Source organism: Micromys minutus (assembly GCF_963924665.1).
Source record: "Micromys minutus genome assembly, chromosome: 27".
NCBI lineage: Eukaryota > Metazoa > Chordata > Mammalia > Rodentia > Muridae > Micromys > Micromys minutus.
Window position 1 is genome coordinate 30,822,269 of NC_137962.1, and position 2,438 is coordinate 30,824,706.

The window sequence follows — 2,438 nt, forward strand, 5'->3', positions numbered from 1 at the left end:
CACTGCAGAAGGCAGGTTAGCATCATGCTATTACTTTAGAATGTACAGTTGGGATTAAACAAGAGTGGGTACCAACTCAGGACAGGTAGTCACAGCGATGCATTTAATTGCATTCTATCGGACAGCACGGTAGAGCCACAATCGGGCACAAGGAGCCAGTTTCCTTCGGGTTCTTCCAACCACTGACTTTCCTCTTTTGTTTTGTTGCACAAGAAAATCTGAGGTATATTAATTTTTACTCTGCCATGTTGGTTTCCTTCAGGGAGCTGGCTTGTTCAGGTTCCTGTGTCCTGTGTTGCTCCGGACACCCATGAATGATTTAGGCCGTAGTGGGGTGCTCACTCACTCTGTGATGTTCTGGGGAATGAAAAGGGCTCAACCAGGCCAGGGAGATGTGGGGGCCACAAACGGCCTTCATGTTTGAGCACTTGGATTGTCTGTCCTGTGAGTCTGTGTTCTGATACAGCAGCTCTGTTGTAGTTTTGTCTGCGTAGATGACGCACATTTGGCTACAGAGCATCACCAAGGGAAAGAAGAATCCTAATAACGCCACCAGGAGGAGGTAGAGGATAGAGACCGGTGGGGCCACGATGCTGCTGGAATCCCACTCGCCCCGGGCGTAGCTGCACAGGGCAGGGATGCCCAGGAGGAGCAGAACGTGGGTGGCGGTAAGTCCCATGTACATTGTGAAAAGCAAGAAGTACTTCTGGTTGTCCTCACCCACGCAGTTGTTGACCCAGGGGCAGTGGTGGTCGCTTTTGCGGATGCAGCGCTTGCAAATTGTACAGTGGTAAGTTCTTTTCGGTATGGCAGAGCGGCAGTCAGAACAGTAGGACACAGTGTCAGGCCCGGGCCTGTTACCCAGGGGCACAGAGCCTGGGTCGGTTAGCATAGTCCGTAGGTGTGACGTGAGTGCCAACGAGGCCAGCAAAAGTAAGACCATACTATTGGCCACTGTGTACAACATGTCGTTAGATGGTAAGAGCAGGTCCCGGACCAGTATCCACCCACCGCTCAGCACCAGCACCCACGCAGCCATGGCACACAGGATGCCAAAGGGATCAAATACGAACCAGCAGCATTGGTTGGGGGCCTGCAGCGGGGTCTCTAGCCCGGCGCTGTGCTCAGACGTGTCACGTTTTTGGACCCATGAGAACATTTTGAGAGTCCTCAGGTCTGCTCAAGAGTCAGCATCCTGATGGTAGAGCCAGGGCTCCGGAGGAACCCCGTAGAGAGGAGAGGGTCCCCCAGAGAGAGGAAGGTGTCTTGGCCTTCCTCTCCTGCTCAGCTTGTCTGGAATTGCTTCCTGCCTCCCTGGGCAGAGCTAGGGAGGGGCGGGGAGAGCTCCCTGACAGGCTGATGATCCTTGCAGCATTCTAGAATGTTCCCTCTGATGGGTTTATGAACACAAGAAAGGGCCTAGTTTCCCTCAAGGCCTGAGGGAGGGTGGGGAGGAGGAGACACCTAAAGGTGCTGTTTTCTCTGAGCAGACCTGTTGGATCCTCTTTGCTCTGAGGCAAGAGGAACTTAGTAAATTACCAGAAGAGACCAGATGAAGACTCCACTCCTGCTGACTGGTCCAGAGTCTGGGCTTCTTCTGACCCTTCCTGTTAGAGGAGAGAATATAAGTGTCTTCTCAGAAGGGTTGGTGTTGATGAATGTGACGACCCCATGGTCTGCAAAGACAGCTCTGGAGCCCCTTTGGGGAGCTCCCACATGGAGACCTCATCTAGATCCCAGCAGGCAGATCCTTCAGCACTTACTGTGGGGCAGGAGAGACCCAGAGGAGTGCAGGTGTGGGGAGAGGTGTGTGTAAATTAAAATGGCGTTACCCGTGTGTGGCCAAGTCCCGTTAGAGAACATAGCATACGGAGTGGTGGAGTTACAGTGTTTGGGTCAGCATCCCTAAGAAGAGCATCTGTCTAGTGGGACCAGTGTGACAATAATATGGTTGATGTAACCATGGAGGAAGAGTGCTTTAGGCTCACTTGGGGACTGACATGCTGGAGAGTGCTGGTGTCTGTGGCCTCTCAGGCATGACAGCTTTGGGGCGAAGTTTCAGAGATGACCTGGTCCAACTGACTTCTCCTTCCACAGCCCAAATTCAGTGGGACAAATATGGGTGGCTGGGCTTCCGGCAGCACCACCAGGGTAGAGGGACCTGTTTGGCTGTGAATACAGCAGAGGCGGGATGGTGTGGGGGTGATTTACAATTCTACTCAGGACTTGTCCATACAGGTGCTTTGGGCTCCCCAGTGTTCTGTGCCCTTTAAAAAAATCCTTCTGTTAGGCTGTGGAGATGGTGTGTGTGTGTGTGTGTGTGTGTGTGTGTGTGTGTGTGTGTATGCATGTGTTTGATAAATAACAACAGGGATAATTTCTGCTGTTCCTTGTGATGGTGCAATAGCCCCATGGATCTGTGTGAGTCACTGTCACCA

The 2,438-nt window shown here is 52.4% G+C and overlaps 1 protein-coding gene across 1 annotated transcript; it reads right to left on the reverse strand.

Moving 5' to 3' along the window:
• Positions 1–319: 319 nt before the first annotated feature.
• Positions 320–1,159, reverse strand: LOC308437876 (palmitoyltransferase ZDHHC3-like; the record flags this gene model as incomplete). The annotated part of the gene is made up of 1 exon (XM_080939084.1): positions 320–1,159. The coding sequence occupies one exon, from the start codon at positions 1,157–1,159 to the stop codon at positions 320–322; it is 840 nt and encodes a 279-aa protein (XP_080795210.1).
• Positions 1,160–2,438: the final 1,279 nt, after the last annotated feature.